Below are 17,178 nucleotides of genomic sequence, written 5' to 3'. Positions count from 1 at the left end.
TTAATACAACCCCATTTTCACACTATCAAAGTTGACCCACTTTCTAAGAGAGAGCTTAAATGAGATGTGTAAGGTAATCCTCTAACAAGGATGTTTTCCGAATTGATTAATATCATGCCCATAGATTGGGCTGTGCATGTGTGTGTGTGGGGACGCCAGCATGCATCTGAATGTGACAATAATGCAGAGTGATAAGCGACGGCATCAAAAATGAATGATCCCAGCGATGGCAAATATTGGATAACTGCTGCAGTTAAAAGTACAGCAAAAGGCAACGTGTGCAGCTGGGAATTAATACTCAAGCATCACAAGTACAAATGAAGTACGAGGGAAAGCAACAACAATATTTAGAGGCATTAAAAATCAAATTAGCAGAACCATAATGAGTTGAAGACAAAAATAATGCAGGCAGAAGTTGTTTCAAAAAAGCTAGGCTCAGTGTGCAGAAGAGAATTAAAGGAGAAAATGTGAAATATACTGTAAATGGTGCGTGCAAATTTTGTAAAAAAGATGGATCTCTCATTAATGAGAGAGCAGCAGAGTTGTTTCTAAACAATAGGCCTAGGTCTGTTGTTCAATTTAAGGAATGAAGGACACCCAACACATACAGTATCTATACCTATAGGGCCTAACAGTTCAAGTGTGTTATTTATACTCCCAACAATACAGTATGTGGCTGACATATACAAGCACGAGCCCCTGTGTGATTACAAGGTTTATGACATTTAATGACACATTTTCTGACCCGGCTCACCAGCTAAATAAGGAAGTGTTATTATGAAACCTACACTGAGGATGGGATCTACATAGACACTGCATTTATGTCAGCACTACAGTCATTTGAGAGCAGGTGCTGTTACTGTAACAAATAAATAAATTGGCAAATGGAAAAATCTTTGTATTTTATGAAAAATCCATGCTGCAGAAAGTGGTGCAGAGCACAAACACGCTGCTGGTTACATCCTCCACTGTTGTGCTTACAGCTTGGCTGCTGCTCCAGTGAACACAAGTGGCAGTTTTACAGAGGGGAAGCTACAGAGGGACTGTGTCCTTGCTACAGCCTTAGAAACTGCCAGGGGACTCGTGTTTTGGTGTGGGTGGCATGAAGTCTGAGCATTACACTCTTGGAGAAAAATTCTGATCCACTTGAGAACATTGACACTTCTTCTGCTCCACAATGATGCCATCTTAAAAACTAGTGCATGCATTTTGACAGAAATATATAGTAATGCGTGTGATTATGACATGTGCATGAAGTCTAGGCCCTAAGTATAGTACTATAGTTAGGTAATACAAGCCATCTGTTGCAGTTCTGTCATGTTCCCACAGACGTAGCCAGTGTAGCTGTTTGCCAGCTGAATTGATTGTATAATATCTGACGGAAGACGGGACAGAGATGGATCTGGGCTGATGTGGCTTGGCTGGATGTGAAATCATTAATCAATACAACCTCCCGCTGTTTTAAACAAAGACAAACACACAAACACTGCGCAGCAGACTTGGCATGAAAAAGGAAACCATCGACAAAAAAAGAACTGAGCATCAGCTGCCCTTTATACGCCTGAAGCATTTGCCGTTGTTTCACTAACGTCACTCACGCTTAAATTAGCTATTTAAATTTATCTGTGTCTATATGTTGGTGCTCGCTGCCAGCCTTTCATCCGTGTCAGAAAGGACCTGGACATGTCACTGGTTGTGACAAGCCGAGCGTGGCTCTTTTAGTTAGCAGTGATGGTGACCAGTGGTGAGGCTGGCAGGAGCAAGCAGTCATGGGAAAATCTGAGCAGTGCCGTATTGGATTATTAATGCATCAGTAGACTTTTATAAATCCTTAATAATTTATCAAGATTTTGATACTGTTGCACTGTAAAGCTCCAACATTTATGAGCTGATACAGGCTTTTAAAGGTCCAGTGTGTGGGGTTCAGTGGCATCGAGCAGTAGGGCTGGGGGAAATGATTGATTCAGTAGTGTGGACGTGGACAATTGGGCATCGATTCACAAATATCAATAATCGATTATCTAAATGTCCTTTAAAATCATGATGTTGATGGAACGAAAGAGGCGGAACACGAGAGCAGTGCAGCACATGGACAGTCTGCAGTGCAAGCAAACTAGAGTTAACTTGAAATTCATCTTCACAAAAGGCAGTGGTTCTGAGCTTGTTTTAATTAACGTCTATAAAATTGCATTTGCGAGGTGAACGTGAAGTATATTGTGAATACTTTTTAGGCCACCACCCAGAGACGAACTTAACAGAGCGGAGCAGTAATGTTAACAAATTAGACTGGCTGACAGCACACTGCAGCATTAGCCAACTTAAAACACCTCTGTGAAGAAGAAAGAAAGTCTCTGCTCAGTCTGTTTCCCCTCAAAAACGCTTTTGCAGTGTCCGCTCAGTCAGCGGTGTTAGGTAGTAACGATGGGCCCCAGTGAACACTATTATAACGGGCCCTTGTGCGCCCTAGTTACTCGTTATGAAACACACACACAGAGTTTTTGGCATATATGTATTTTACCAACAGTGTTTCTTTTTTTTTTTAGATATTTTTTGAGAGGGGGGAATGACATGCTGCCAAGGGCCACAGGCCGGACCCGAACCCGGGCCGCTGCGGCAACAGCCTTGTACATGGGGCGCCTGCTCTACCCACTAAGCCACCGACGCCCCCAACAGTGTTTCTTACTGTCGCTTTTATGTTATATCTGCTTGAAGAGTTGAACAGCGTGTTAGTGTTGAGAGATTTTGCACTTACACTAGCTGCTGTAAATCGTATTGTCTCATTACATGACTGAACAGAGACTGGACAACATTAACATACATATCACCCAGCAATCATCATTACATATCTGTATATGACAAAAACTACAAAAGAAAAAAGGAAATTATTCTTTTAACTTTTTTTTTTTTTTTTTTTTAATAGCATAAACTTTTGTTAAAGAAAACCATGATGGAGATGGGTTTGCCTTTTTGAGGGCAAAAAAATTACACCAGTTTTATTTAACGTGAGTTCTTTGAACAATTTATGTGTTATGTGTATGTGTCTGTTTCATTTATAATTATTAGTTTTCACCATAAGCCCCTTCGGGTTCCTTACCTCTCCTGCACAATCCCTGACATGTTTATTCTTATATACTTGTTTTTATCACATCTTGTGTGCTAATAAAATTCAAATTCAAATTCAAACACAGGCATATTTCCTGGTGGCAATTGGGGCCCAGTGCAACTGCACTGCCTGCACTGTCTTTACACCCCTGCGCTCAGTATCTTGGCTTTTCCTGGAGCTAAAGGTGCAGCAGAGGTGCTGTTCTCTGCTACTGGAGATGTTAAAACAACCCAGTGGAGCATGCCGCCTCCCCCTTATTTTGTTATTGTTAAACAGGCAGGAAACCGTAAGATGCTTTCATAATTTAATTTATTAATTAATTGCGTTAACTTTTAAAATAAAAAAGGCTGCTAACCATTTATTTTTTAACAGTTTGTGAAATGCATACATAAATATCCCACAGAAGATTAGTGTGTGCAGCCACAGATGGACACTGTCTGACTGGCACTCCCTGGTTTAAAACCCTGGGTATGGAAGCATTTTGGCTATGAGGTTAAAGGGTAAAGCCACATTGTGTACAGGTTAATTCATCTGTTAATTTAAGTTTGGATCACTACAAATACAGTGTGCTAGGTTTTAAGTATCAAGTCACACAGTGAGAAAAATAAATCATGTATAGAAATACGAATCGTTGCCCTGTGAATTACAATGGAATCGTGAGGTGCCCGGAGATTCCCGTCCCAGTCTAGCAGTCAGGTTGCAGAGCTGAAACTTCTTCTGTGTGCCAAGCATGTAGGAGAACAACAGTGGCTGATGCCAAAATGCAAATAGCCCTGTCTAGAACCACTGGTATGAATAATGTGGGCTACTGTAGAAACAACATGGCGGACTCCGTGGAAGGGGACCTACGTCTTACATAGAAATAAACTCAGGGATTCTTATTTTCATATAATTATAGACTAGAGGAAACAAAGTTATGAATATTATGTACCATTTCTGCCAAGAGATGCCCCTAAATCCCACACACTGGACCTTTAATTTGTTACTGTCATACTGTAGGTTTTCTACTGTAAGTCTATATTACAGCATATAATGCACTACAGTGATGAAGGCCTCACTCATCTTAGTTTTTCAATGTAGTGTTGAACTTGAATAATCTCTTATGGAGTATCACTCCAGCATGGATTCTTATCTATTAGGTTGCGCAGCTCGAAAATCCAATATGATCCTCTTGACATTCTGGCACTGCTGGTGTGAAATGCAAAACGGACACTCTCTAAATACTTTCAGTGTTTTGTTTGGCCAGAACAGAGAAGTACTAGTCGGGTGCTTAGTGGGCGGGAGCCAAGTGGAGGAGAGGAAGAGGAGGGAGGAGAGGAGAAGAGCGCAACAGAGCAGAGAGATAAAAGCCTTACCTGAAAAAACACTGGGGATCTTGGTTAGAAAACTTTTCACTGTTCGGATGGGGATGCCATTTTTCTCGTCCTGCATGCGTGCTATTACTTCCTCCATCTGGACAACACAGGGACAGAGGGGGAGAGCAGTGTGGAGGAGGGAGAGAGAACAAGAGAGTTTTTTCATCAACTTGCATTAGTAAGTGGAGGTTGTGCATGAGTAAGACAGAGAGAGGTAAACAGAACAGGTTCCAGTATGGTTCAATCATGACTCCAGTGGACAGAGAGTGAGACAAGGAAGTTGGTGACTAACAATCACTGCCGTCAGATTTCTGCCTCTCCTCTGACAAATCTCTCTGATTTGTGTCATTTGTCGCATAAAAACCTCCAGTAAAGCTGCACTTATTGAATTCTGCAACTGCTATTGAATTTTGGCAATTTGGCAGTCGAGCAATGAAGTTTCTTGTCATGATCCATCACAGTATGTTTATGTCCCGAAACAGCCACACTTCCAAACTTTGCAGAGCGGAGAAGAAAAATTCATAATGTCACTCAAAAGACACAAATGTTTTGTCTTCAGCGTTGACTGAGTCACACAGTTGAACCGAAAGCCACACAGAGGGATGACATGCACAGGCAAATAGACACACATGACAACAAGCAAACATTCGCACACGCCTCTGAGACAGAAATGTACTGGGAGTTGTCTCAAGGGCCTGGCAGGGCAACACAAGGCAGACAGTGTTTCCAAGAACACACAGAAGGGAGCAAAGCAGAGAGTAGAGCATGGCCCGGATACGTCAGTCAGATCAGGGGCCAAAAGATCTCCCCAAACTCCCCCCTCGGTGTAAAAATATACACATGGAAAATATATACACGGAGTTCAACGACCTGGCAACACATTAATATTTACTACACAAACAGGCGCACCTTGACAAACATGCAGAATGTGTTGCTTCATATCCCTCCACCTGCAAAAGATTTTCTGTACTAAGAGGTATTCACGGGGGATGGTCAATTTCCTGTGTTTTTTCAGTTGTATTGATTCTGTCGAGGTTTGATTTCCAACAGACAAATACCGCAACCAGCTGATGATAGAATTATTACTGAAAGATTACTCTAAATAAAAGGCAGGCATGGGCATGACGTCTCAGGTTTAATTGATTACAGTGTGATTTCTAAATATTTGAATCAAAGAAATTCAGTTTTCTGACTGAGTCCAGTACAAAAATTTTAGCCATGATGGATTATTATTTCCAAACTGTAAAAAAAACACTTGTATTCTGGCTGTGTTCCTCAATTAGACAACCCCTGTGTATATAAAAGGGAATTAAAAAGCATGCCCAAATTACAGGTGGCATACTTGACAATAGTGGACAAGCTGCCAGGATTTATTTGGAACATTCTGATGGAAATAAAAGCGTCTTAGAATTCATTCAGATTGATTGAGGTGCAGAGAATTGTGTGACATCCATCACTAAACATCCAACACATGCTTTAAGACAAAGGAACCATTTTCACTGGCTTTGAGAAGAACATTTAGCAGACTATCTTTTGTATGAAATTGCTATTTTTTCCAAAAAAAGATGCCCCAAAGACAACATGTAAAGTGAAAAAAAAAACAGGGAACCCAAGATAGATCCCTGGGGAACACCAAATGATGGGGGGTCGAGGAGATCCAAGATAACACAGGAACCTTTGATGAGATATAGTAAGAGCAGAACTACTCAAGAACTGAATTCCTAATTGCAGCTCAATTTTCTCCATGAATCATCTGCTCAAACATGTCAAATAATGAGCACAGATCAAGACAGATTAAAATTTGATGAAATCTAAAACAAGGCTTTTTTTCTGTTGTCAAATACTACAGTGCTTATATGTTTATTTTGCGTTATTATCACCAATTCTAGTGCCATTTTTCATGTTTTGTAATGTTATTTATTGATGTAATGGCATTTTTGGTTTAAAATGTTTCCATTTTATTACATATATTAGTATAAACAATTGTAACTTAGTGTTTCTGTACAGTAAGTTGTGACTATGACTATGCACTGGACTGAAGTGTTAAGTTGTTCTCACAGGTCTGACCTCATGGATCATCCCTCTGAGTATTGTTGCCTCGCCATCTTTTTGCGACACACACGACTTATCAGCAAAGCTCATCTGTGAAAGGTAACACAAGTTGTTCTATTTGTTTTGTGTGGTTAAAAAATAATTTCTGTGGCTGTTTTGTTGAGAGAGGAACACTTCTGATGAAAAAGCTGGGTTTGATATGTGAATCTGTGATGACTTGGGTTTGGCAGTTCATGAGCTAGTACTGTAGCTTTGTGTTATAATGAAAGCTTGTAGCTAGTCAAATACCCCGGAGCTACAAATCATCCCAGTTAGGGACTGGAGCCTAATTGACAATGATGGAGCACAGGCAAATACTGTAACTAAAGAGCTGCTGGAGGACAATGGAGGCCCAGCAAGACTGAGAGAGGGAGAAATGAAAAGAAAGAGGGAAAAAACATCAAAAATACACATTTTCAGATTATTTCAGTCTGTTTTGGTAATCTCTTTCTCCCACAGATGTAGTGCATGAGGCAGGTCAGTAGATCTGCCTCTACAAAATCTTTCCTTGGAGGTTCAGCAGTGTGAATCAGGTGGGCGCTTATGGCACTATAAAATTAGAGTTCTGAAAACAACTTAAATTTCTCCCACAAATATCAAGACCTCGGTGAAAAAAATCAATCCTAACTGCTTCTGGCTATCCTCCTCGAATCTCTGCTTCCATTCTGTTGTTTATTGGAGGATTTTTCTTATTCCCACACATAACTGATGTCTGGATGGTCCCTACTGATACCAATGTAACACCAATGTTACAATTCCTTCACCAGCAGGAGTCTTAATAGACCACAATGCACTGCAGCAACAAAGATAGGTTTAACCAAGAGACACTGCTATAAACATATGCTGTGTTTCATGTTGGGTACTTGTGTACTTATACTTTATATTTTAAGTGCATAAGTGGGTTCACACTGAGAAGTATGGCAAAATGCAGTACACTAGAGAACCCAGAGGGTGCGCTCATAACATCAAAAAGTTGAGTCACTGATCGCCATATTGCCTGCGTAGGGAAAAGGACTGACTACACAGTGAACTCCAAAGCATTGTACAAATATACATGTGTATGTTTCACTATCACTATACTGTTGTTGGATAATGTTCAGTTTTGTTTATTGTGTTAATTCTGTTGCAATTTGGTAGAGCAAACGATAACATGAATGTTAATTTTAGCTTGCTAGTTAGTTCACAGTGGCACATTATATCATCAGGCATTGACGTTACATGTGTGGTGGCGTAAGTTATATGATCTGTGGGAGTAAGTTACCTTGGGTGTTGATGCATGTTAAATTGTTGTCTTCACCGTATGAGATTTTAGTATTAGATTTGTGCTCAGATGCTAAAATAGCAGATGAAATTTTCATTTTTAATACAACAAATAAATAGATACAGAAGGAGTCAAGTGAGCAAACAAGCAGATTTAGCAGCCATATATTTTTGAGAGTGACAATCGTTCGTCAGATGTTGTGTTGATGCTCCGCCAGGTTGCATTTCGCCAGGCAAAGATAGAAAAGCTATCAAATCCTCCAGTCGTCATTTATGTTAAGTGTGCACCGGCCATATTTCATTTGAGACAACACTACCCTGTCACAATTTGCGCGCTACGCAAGCAAGTACATAGTGTATACCAGTAGCTCTCAAATGGTGTGTGCCATGATGCCAATCCAGGTGTGCCGTGGGATTGCATGATAACCACACATTAGCCTATTATTGCAATATTCAGTAAGGCCTATTCAAAAATTAATTTTCAATTGACAGTATCAGCTCCTGCTATCAAACTCTTGCTAAGAAATGTACTTTAACTGAATTCAATTTAAAAAACCTTCATGTGAAACCTATTTGTCGCCGTTTGCGTGTGGCAGGTATAAGTGTGTGACACATCAAAAGCCCTGACTGGCAGCCAGTGTGAGAAATGACCATGTTTAAAAGGAGAAAGCCGTGAGTGGGAAAATGGATCGATTGATTGTACGGAGCGAATTACAACAAAGCACCAGCCAAGACGACCTACCGCCGACAGAAAGGAGATTAAAAAAAAACTGTCAGTAGACGGTATCATGAAAGCTACCTGTTACTAATAACTTATTGTTATTGTATTACATCATGATAAAAGTGATAACACACTTTAAAGAAGCTATTGTGCACAGAGATTAATACAGATGTGCCTTGAGACTTTGGCTTGCCCTTTGGTGTGCCTTAGGAACCATTGGTGTATATTGGAAGTATACAGTTTGAGAAACAGCATTTGACTTTGACTACTGTGTTAATAGTCATTCAGGGATATGTAAGAAGTCGTTGAGTGAATTAAAGTGAGACAAGGCAGGTTGTAGGAAAAGAGTGAATCTCAAAGAGACTTACTGTATTTGATCACGGCACAACTGAAGCTGTTGAACTTCAGAAAATGTTGACATCTAACAGTTTAAGTATCAGACAGTGAGATTTTTCTTTGGTGTTCCTCAACTAACACCAGTTAAAGTTAGAGAAGAAGGTGTGATTCTAAAGAAGAAGATGTGCTTTGAGTATCAGTAAGACACTCAGCCGTGCTAAAATCAAACCAAACCAGTCCTGTGTAAGTGCATTGTTATATAATTCAGGCTCGTTAAGCTGTAGCACCTAAAACTGACGCACAGGAAAACAAAAATTAATAGTATTCATGTGGCCTCCTTTTATGCGTCGCATGCATCATCCCTTTGCTGTTTTAAACATATCCCTCTTAATTCATCCTAATTGTGTTCATCTCATTCCCCAGTAGAATAAGCGCGCCTTATAACGCCAACCCTGCCTCTGTATTTATGTGACTCTGCCTTTCTGTGAGAGTTAGCTGGCACTGTGAGACACAGAGCATATAAGGACAACAGCACCAGTGATCAATACTTCACACACTCTCTCCTATCTCTGCAAACCCTCACCGCCTACACATGGTAAAATGCCACCAGCGTGAATATTCAGGATCTAAAGCTCTTGAAGTCGGGATGCTCTCTGGCTTCATGTTGTGAGGAAGAGAGGAAAGTCGTTTCCCTCCAGAGAGAGGGAGAGAGACAGCAAGAGTGTCTCTTTCTCTCTCTCTCTGTCCCCCACCCATCCACCCACCCAGAGCTGTCTGACTGCGTCTCTGCAGCCTCTTAACAGATAAGAGTGAGTGTTTTGGCTGCACAGTGTGAATCATTGAATAATGATGGCACAGGACTCAGTACATATGAAGTGACTAACAAAAGCTCCGGATATAAGCACACACTGAGCTTCAGCACATGGCTCCAAGCACTTCAAAGACTATCACTGAGGGCACTCAGGGTGCAATCAGAATGTTCTGAAGCACCATTTGGAGCAAAAAAAATAATAAAAAAAGAGAAAGAAATTCAAACCGCGTTTGTAAATCAATGCTGGCCTCTTAGTTTTCTTTTTAGCCGTTGTTAAGTGCACCACAAGTCCCTTATTTGATGGGCTGTTTCCAAGAAAAGCGAGCCGATAAAAGGATTTTAGAAAGGTTCTATCTTGAGCACATCAGAAAGGTGGGAGGTTTTTAGGAGGAAATTTCACCAAATTTATTGCGTGTTCTCAGATAGCTCATTTGGAAGTGACCTTTATCAGTTACCCCAGCAAGACAGACAGGAGGCTTGAATAGAGGTTGCTTGGCTGCCTTGGTGACGGTTGTGTAAGGCTGAAATGTTAAGTTAACTGCGGTAACGTCTATGCGGATCAGTGTTTTAAAGGGATAGTAATCAAGACACATGCTGGCACATTAATCACTATATACCGCATCTTAATTACTGTGTGGAGGTCTGGGGTGACACCTATACACGCAATTTATATACATTACACATATCATAAAAAAGCCATTAGAATTGTACATAATGTTGGCTATAGGGAGCACACGAACACACTGTTTTTAAGGTCATATGCATGGAAATTCGGGGACTTGGTTGAATTTAAAACAGTACAAATGGTGCACAAAGCAAGAAATAATCTACTTCTGGGTAATGTTCTCTGACAGGGAGGGTGTATATAATTAAAGATAATTTAATCTAAAAAAAAACACTGTGTTCGTACAACCTTGAAAACTATGTGTGTTTCAGTGTGTGGGGTGGATTTGTGGGATGGGTTTGATGAGGAGTTAAAGGGAAGCACAGCTATAGAGCACTTAAAAAAGATGTAAGGACAGAATATTTAGGAGGTAAGCAGACGAAGAGGGGTGATGCTGATGGGATGCTTTATTTATTTATCTGGGGTTTGTATATTTAATGTCTAAGACTGTTGTTTATGTATCTATATCAATGGTTGTAAATACATTTGGGATAGTTGTTGACAATTTACTTTTTAAATCAGACATGAATACTGAGAAGGGGGTGGGAATATATGAGTACACTTCTTCCTACTCCTTTTAGAGCATGCCTGTTGATGTTTTGTTTTTATTTTTTGCTCAAGATAAACACATTCATTCATAGTTTGGATCTTTTGAAATGGGGTTGCATGACGTACGTATCCATAGTCAGTGTATTACATGCAGTAGGTGGCAGTTGGCATGCACCCAGTTTGGAGAAGCAGCAGGAGTACCACCATGGAAGCGGAAAATGTATTGCTGTGGATGGGAATGGCAGCAAAATGTATTTTAGCCACCTAAAAAGTCAATAGCAGTTTAAGTGTACACTAAATTGAAAATATTTTCACCACTTTACCTTGCCGCAGACAGCCATTTCCGATGCGGAAGCGTTAATGGCTTGAGTTCCCCAACATGCTCTCGTCAATGCCCCCAGACTCCATTCTGAATACAGAATGTGCTGGTTTAAAAATGCATCAATCAATCAGGTTTTGTTGTACCTCTTTTTTTATTTAAGAAACAAAGAACATGGGGTCATCGTGGGTGTTACAAGGTCAAGTCCTAGTACATTTTTCACTTACATCCAGGCATACCATGTCACATTTTTTCAAAAAATCCATTTCTCCCAGTATTTTGTACATTTTTCCATCTCAAGTTTTAAATAAAAGTGAGTCTTTCCATACAGTATATTTCATTTATAATCCCCAGCCATTGGGCCAATGCTGGGGGGTCAACTTGCAACCATTTGCGAGTTATAGCTTTCCTGCTACTTGCCAAAAGTATCTTTAATAAATACTTATCTTTGTTTGGGACAGTTTCAGGTATTTTTCCTATGTATAACGTGACAAATGAGTAGACTAAATGCATCCCAATTATCTCATGAATCTCAGCTGCAATCTCTTCCCAATATGGTTATATTTTTGGGCATGCCCAAACAACATGATAACGATTGGCCAGTGAGGTTCCACATTGCCTCCAACAAAGGCCCCGGCTCTGTAGGCCTCTTCGCAGTGCCGTTAGTCTCAGGGTAATAAAGAATCGCACAAGGTTTTTCCAACCAAACTCCCTCAGGGACCTTGAGTTTGAAGTAGTTGCCTGTGTCTCACATATCTGTCCAGTCCTCCTCTAATATCGAAACAAACTTTTTAGTATCTCCCATTAAGTACGCACGGTTGTGTTCGTTTATCTTTAAGCTTTGAATTTCTTTTTATCCAAGTAGTCCCTAGCTTGCAGGTATCTGTAGAAGTCCTGCTTTTCTACTGCTTTTTCTGATTTGATATATCCCTTTAGCTCTGTAATTTTCCATTGCCGATGACCGAACAGAGAGACGAAATTACAGTTTTTCTCAGTGGAGTCCGGCTTCAAAAGAGCATTATAATGTGTTGAGTTCCCTGCCACAAATTGATGTTTGACGGCAGTGTAAGGTGGTAAAAATATTCTAAGTATAGCGTACGCTTAAACTCATATTGGTTTTTCTAGGTGGTTAAAATAGGTTTTGCTGCTGCCCTCATCTATAGCATTAAATTGTTTAGCCTCCGTGTCAATACTCCTACCTGGTTCTCCAAACTGGGGGCATGCCGACTACTGTATGTGGTATACTTACCATAGATAAGCACTGAATACAACCCCACTTCAAAGGATCCAAACTATCCCTTCAAAGTGTTTACCATGAAAACAGGATTTTCCCAGCCAGTTTCTCACAACTGTGAAGTATGCTTTTAAAAAAATGGGGGTAAAAATGAATATGATTTAGGCAGGAGAATGGTTTTTGAGAGATTTAAGTTACATAGGGTTCAGTGACTGCAGTGTGGTAGTAAGCACCTTTGTTTGCTAACTGCAGCAGATGAACAGACAGCTCGAAAATACATGCTGCAAACTACTACGACCTTGACATTTGAAGTGAGCTACTACATGCGAGCCACAGAGTAGTCATTTGTTGACTGTGCCGCACAACCTACAGGTTGCATTAAATCGTTTCCTTCCATAACAAGTGATGCTCTCTGTCTCCTGTGCTGACCTAGATTTAAGTGACGGAAAGAAATCCTCAGTACTCGATGAGCTCAAACTTATTTTTCGAGCAGCTTTAATTAGATCATCATTACCTACATACGCGTTAAATCCCTTAAGACAGATGAGTGTTTATTAGAGACTGAGGGACCCATCATGATACGTTTTTAATGAAGAATGACATGAGGCCCGCTGACAAAATGTACCCGGGAAGCATGCACCCGTTTAGCTGCGTGGTGTGGTGTGAGGTGAGCTAATATAAATCTACATCTTTCTTAGCACACTTTATCAAATGCAGCTTGTCCCGTCATTCAATTGGAAACTCATCTAGAGTTCATTTCAGTTTGTCTGTCTGTGCAGATGTAGAAACCTCCCTGAATGTGCTGCTGAGGAAATTAAAAGCTCTCCTTTTCTTCTTCTCCTCCTCCCCCTCTCGCTTCTTCCTCTTCCCCCCCTCGTTGCCTCTGCGCTGCGATGGGTGAATGTTACTGCATCAGACGTACGGGGAGAATGGTATTACCTTGACAGTGTTATCTGAGGACACGTGTGTCTACATGAGGAGAACAGATATTCCTCCCAACTCTGCATCACACAAACATGCACTCACATATCACAGAGGAACACATGCATCCACACACACAGAGCGCAGATGTTCCCATCATGACTCGACACGCAGAATACACAGCGATCAGGCACGTTGCAACCAGAGTTTATATGTATATATATACAAAGTCTGACAGACTTTACAGAGATGCACACACACACACACAAGGACACACATTATGAAAGCTTATGAACCCAGAAGGTGGGGATTATTATATTTTCAAAAGCGCAGCATCAAAATAGGTGTGCAGCCCAGCTCAAGTCTGGCTGCCTACGGCGGTGCGAGAGCAGCCTGAATAGAACCTGTGGCTATATATCATGACAGCTCGACTAGATAAAACAGTCTTTGCAGTTGCTTGATCTCATTTCCTTCTGAACCGCAGTTCTTGGCTCCATGAATGAGGCAGAACCTGTGGTGGAGGCTGAGAGATGATATTTCACATTTAGTTTGCCCTCAAATACCAGCGGCGGTTTACCAAAAATAAAGAATACAGCATGCACACCAGATTCAAGGTCAATAACTTTTAATAGAATCAATATTACAGCTGCTTTAATGCACAGTGAAGTGCTATGTTACCACAAACGAGGCGCACATCTCATCTAGACGGGCTGGTGCATTTGCATATGGAGCAAATCCAAAAAACAGAATGTTCTTCATGCCATACTTTGGGGGATAAGGGTAGGACACAATGCAGGCGAAGCATACTGTTAGAAATGTCTCGAACAATTCCAGTGCAGTTTTTGGATGGCTACATATTATGAGCTAGATTGTTTTTGCCTGCTATCAGGTCCCCTGCTTGTCTAGACTTTACCGTCTCTATCTGTGCACAATGGTGACACATCCAAGTGGTGCTGCTCCTCCCCAGCGGTGACCTAGATTCAGGTGAGGAGGAGAAATCTCAACATTTCATGAACTCAAACACCTTTTTCAAACAGCCTTAATTAGATTATCACTTCTTATGTAAGCTTTAAATCTCTGAAGACAGACCTGTGTTTGTTTCTTCCTCAACTCATAAAGAGACGTTAAACAAAGTCAGACATGTGAACTCAGGAATGTAGAGGTCACCCGCTCATTTACTACCAAACACACAGGAGATGTGCTGACCGAAGGCTTTTATACTATAATGGCCTTTGTTAGACAAGAGCACTTTGATGAAGCTGATGATGGAGCTTTTATATTCACCACAAACCTTTGTTTAATCAATCACATACAGTGCGGTGGTGGCAGCAAAACATCTCTAGGGATGTGAAGCTGTTGGATAACAAAACACAATGTGAAAACCCTCGCATCAATTTTAATTATTAAAGTGAAATAAATCTAAATTTATATCACCGCAGAGTGTCAGGCAGATCAATCAAGTAAAAACTGCTGAAGTAGAACATTTTAATAACCCTCCATAATCGTGCATGGATATGAGAGGGTTCACTGAAAGGCTGCACCTATAGGCTGTTATGCTGTATGTTTTATTTAGGCCAAAAATAAACCTAATGATCAATAATGAAGCCAATTGTCACAATGCTTATATTTACTGAGGATTATGTTAATACATGACACGCATGAGATTAAGTCCTTATTCCATGAGAGGAAATCTATATGATGACCGAGTGTATTCATTCATTACCATGAAAATATTGTGAATCCTGAATGTAACCAACACATGCAAAATAACCCAGCCACCATAAAAAATGTTGGCATTGTGTGTTTCTGTAAACCACTGAAACGTTACATTTGCACATTATTATGTGGTAGATACATTAAAACTTAATGTTTCAACAATACTGGGGTTTCGTTTGGTTAGATTAAGGCACAAAAAACACTTAGTTATGGTTAGAAAAAGATAATTTTTTGGCTCAAAATACTAGGGGTGGGTAGTATTGCGATTATTTTTTTGTCTAAATTATTAATATTACAAATATAAATTAAACTTTAGGTAGCCTACTAAAATAATGCAATCAATAGCTTTTTCAGTCCATTAAATACATTTTAGTGACACTGCTCTTTGGCTGATGGCAGTCTGTACACATACTGTTGGTACTGAGTGTGTGGGGTTGTATAGCGACAGCTCTGTGTATGGACTGTACAGATGTAGGACCTGTATGTATAAGTCTTTTGTATCTTTTAATGGCAGGTACCACATGTATCCAAGACAAATTTCCTTCAGGACAATAAAGTCTGTCTTATCTTATCTTATCTTATCTTATCTTATCTTATCTTATCTCAGTCCATAGGGACTTGGGTTGGGAACTGGAGTTCGCCTGTTCAAGTCCCCGTCCGGAACAAATATGGAGCGTAGAGTGGTAGCCGGAGAGGTGCCAGTTCACCTCCTGGGCACTGTCGAGGTGCCCTTGAGCAAGGCACCCCCACCCCCCCCACCCCCCCACCCCAACCGCTTAGGGGCACCTGTCATGGGCAGCCCCCTCACTCTGACATCTCTCCACTTAGTGCATGTATGTGTGCCTGTGTGTAACTGACAACGGAGTGAAAAAATTTAATGTCCCCTTGGGGATTAATAAAGTATATAAAATTTAAACGAAAAAATTAACAACAATGATTTCAACCAAAAATGGTAAACTTTAGTGGTGTTTTGGCTGATTGTTTACACGACAGTGGCATTTTGGGTGCCTGAAAACGCAACGTCTTGAAAACGGGTTCCAGAGTGCAATTTTTTGGAAACGGCAAGGTCTTTCTTTTCGCACATGCACATTGCGGTTCCAGTCACTAGGCATACGCGAGAAAGTCGACCATCACAACAACAATGGCGGACTCCCGAGCTCTGTTTGCTGGAGTAGCGTTGATAAATTCAACAGGGTGAGCAGCACAAAGTGTTGATTTGCTGTAGCAACTCCGCCTCGTCTATCCGGATAAACGTTTGTGTGGTTGCTTTTTTGTTTGTCTTTACATCACCTCTCTGTAGAAGGAAGTGCATGTGCGCAGGTGCGTGTTGTTTCATTACAAAGTCGCCAACTACTGCAGCGTTTTTGGTAGTTTTTGCAGATCCGTGTGCACGGCGATTGTTATCAAAATGTTGTGGTCTGAACATGGAACTTTTTTCAAAATGAAAATGAGAAACGATTCAGTTTTCAGCTGATCGACCTTTAGTATTGAGATGATATCGTATTGTGGATCCTCTGGTGATTCCCACCCCAATAAAATACACAGTTTTGGGATTACAATACCTGCTTATAAAGCAGCAATGTCTCAGCAAAAAACAACCTCTTTTTGTGCCACTGTTTTTGCAGGAAATGCAACAAAATCTTGGTTAAAAAAAAAAAAAAAATTGTGGCACTGCCCCCACACAGGTCGCTAAAAAACACCCACATTTGGTGCCTAAAAAGTCACTGGAAATGCAGCATTAACTCGCAGAAAACAGCCTGATTTGTTGCTTGTTGTCTCAAACAGCGGTATGCCATGGTCTGCAGCTTGGCAGGTGTCTCGATGAGGTCACACCCCATCCATCATCCACTCTACCTCCCAATGACAAAGTCAGTTCATCAACTATGTCACATTGATATGATACGTGTGAGGCGTGCAAATGGAATCATGCAAACATTTTCTTCTGGCCACCTGGCTGCTTAAAATTAAAAGAGAATGTTTTTATTATTCTGCTTGAAGTCAAGTTCAGACTCTCAATCTTTAATTAAAACATTCACAGCAGATAATGCACTTGAAATCCAACCCTAATGTCATGACAACTCCAACCAATTAGATATCA

The 17,178-nt window shown here is 40.6% G+C and overlaps 1 protein-coding gene across 2 annotated transcripts in view; it reads right to left on the bottom strand.

Annotated features, from left to right (window-relative positions):
• Positions 1-17,178, bottom strand: part of rgs7a (regulator of G protein signaling 7a) — a 77,494-nt gene that overhangs the window by 29,547 nt on the left and 30,769 nt on the right. For both annotated transcript variants that reach the window (XM_050071908.1, XM_050071909.1), the window contains exon 3: positions 4,459-4,555. In XM_050071908.1, coding sequence (XP_049927865.1) covers positions 4,459-4,555 — 97 coding nt within the window. The remainder of the gene's footprint in view (positions 1-4,458; positions 4,556-17,178) is intronic.

Source organism: Epinephelus moara, chromosome 19 (genome assembly GCF_006386435.1).
Source record: "Epinephelus moara isolate mb chromosome 19, YSFRI_EMoa_1.0, whole genome shotgun sequence".
Taxonomy (NCBI): domain Eukaryota; kingdom Metazoa; phylum Chordata; class Actinopteri; order Perciformes; family Serranidae; genus Epinephelus; species Epinephelus moara.
The sequence above is the reverse complement of the archived record's forward strand: the minus strand, read 5'-3'. Positions and strand labels throughout refer to the sequence as shown.